We start from the raw sequence: 1389 nt of genomic DNA on the forward strand, positions 1-1389 counted from the left end.
TTAAAACTAAGATATCTCTATTTAAAACTAAGATATCTCTATTAACAATGAAATTAGAGATATCTTAGTTTTAAACAGAGATATCTTAATTTTAAATAGAGATATCTTAGTTTTAAATAGAGATATCTTTGTTTTAAACAGAGATATCTCTATTAACAGAGATATCTCTATTTAAAACTAAGATATCTCTATTAAAAACTAAGATATCTCTATTAAAAACTAAGATATCTCCATTTAAAACTAAGATATCTCTATTTATGATTAAATGACAACTCGGCTCGCCATAAGGGTTTGCACGATTATAGTGAGCCTGATCCTACGCTTACCAATTACTGACTGAGCAACGTCACCAAACTCATACGCAAGATCACCGGTTCCACACCCGACGTCCAGGATTTTGTCGTCTGCCTTAATTTCAAAATCTGGCACATAGAGTCTGTATGTAGCAACTTGAAATCCTCTAGTTTTAGAATAAAGAGCAGCTTCTTTCGAGTTCATTATGACCAATAAGCAATACCGTATAGGATGTGTGATCAAGCAATTAATCAATCAATCAATCAACTATTGGCATATTCGACTTCTGCCTTGATTGTTGTCAAGTCTTGCAAAACACAAATTGTATTACTGGTCACCGGTTCAAAAATGAAGAATGTTTTTACGAGTTCAGTGAGATCGAGTCTTTCAATAACCGACAGTGTATAAAGGTGTCACCTGTATTGTTCTGAAAGGTCACCACAAGCACAAACGTAATCCATTACAGATCATCATGCCTGCGGCCTTGATTACCAAATCCATAGCTAGTTAAAGGAATTAAGTCACTTAAGTTAAGTGACTTAACTCAGGGGCGGATTTAGGGGGGGGGGCGGCCCGGCCCCGGCCCCCCTTTTGGGAGGTAAAAAAAGGGGAAAAAAAAGAAAAAAAAGAGAGAAAAAGAAAAAAATGATAGCCCAGAATGCCTCAAATGTTATGTTCCGGCGTCTAGAACACAAAAATTTCGCGGGGGCATGCCCCAGACCCCCTACGACAGTGTTGTCTCAATCGGCCCAACTTTCGGCCCCCGCTTCCGGCCCCCCCTTTTGGACATTTCTGGATCCGCCCCTGTAACTTTACTAGAATAACGGTAAATTAACTTGCTTAACGGTAAAGTTGGCTCGGATTAAAAGGACACGATTACCGTACGTAACGTGGCATCTAAGCCAGCTTTGTTGTATTATACCACCATTATCATCTTCTGGCTGGCAACAACGTACTTCAACAATGCTGGTTTTCAGAAATTATTTGTAATATTTTGGGTAAACACCCAGCAAACGTCCGTTTTACGAATAGTCGATATTACCAATGACCTTTGCCCTTTGCATCATCGACCAAGTAATAACGTTAAAAAGTCCG

At 38.7% G+C, this 1389-nt stretch overlaps 1 protein-coding gene across 4 annotated transcripts in view; it reads right to left on the reverse strand.

Moving 5' to 3' along the window:
• LOC117122879 (juvenile hormone acid O-methyltransferase-like) overlaps positions 1 to 721 on the reverse strand; it is a 10079-nt gene extending 9358 nt beyond the window's left edge. For 2 of the 4 annotated variants that reach the window (XM_033268646.1, XM_033268645.1), the window contains exon 1: positions 327 to 721. In XM_033268646.1, the coding sequence (XP_033124537.1) occupies positions 327 to 498 (172 nt within the window). In that variant the 5' untranslated portion in view covers positions 499 to 721. The remainder of the gene's footprint in view (positions 1 to 326) is intronic. The other 2 variants (XM_033268647.1, XM_033268644.1) reach the window with 2 other exon arrangements.
• Positions 722 to 1389: the final 668 nt, after the last annotated feature.

Source organism: Anneissia japonica, unplaced genomic scaffold (genome assembly GCF_011630105.1).
Source record: "Anneissia japonica isolate Jap-2015-1 unplaced genomic scaffold, ASM1163010v1 scaffold287711_len853857_cov187, whole genome shotgun sequence".
Classification (NCBI taxonomy): Eukaryota; Metazoa; Echinodermata; class Crinoidea; order Comatulida; family Comatulidae; genus Anneissia; species Anneissia japonica.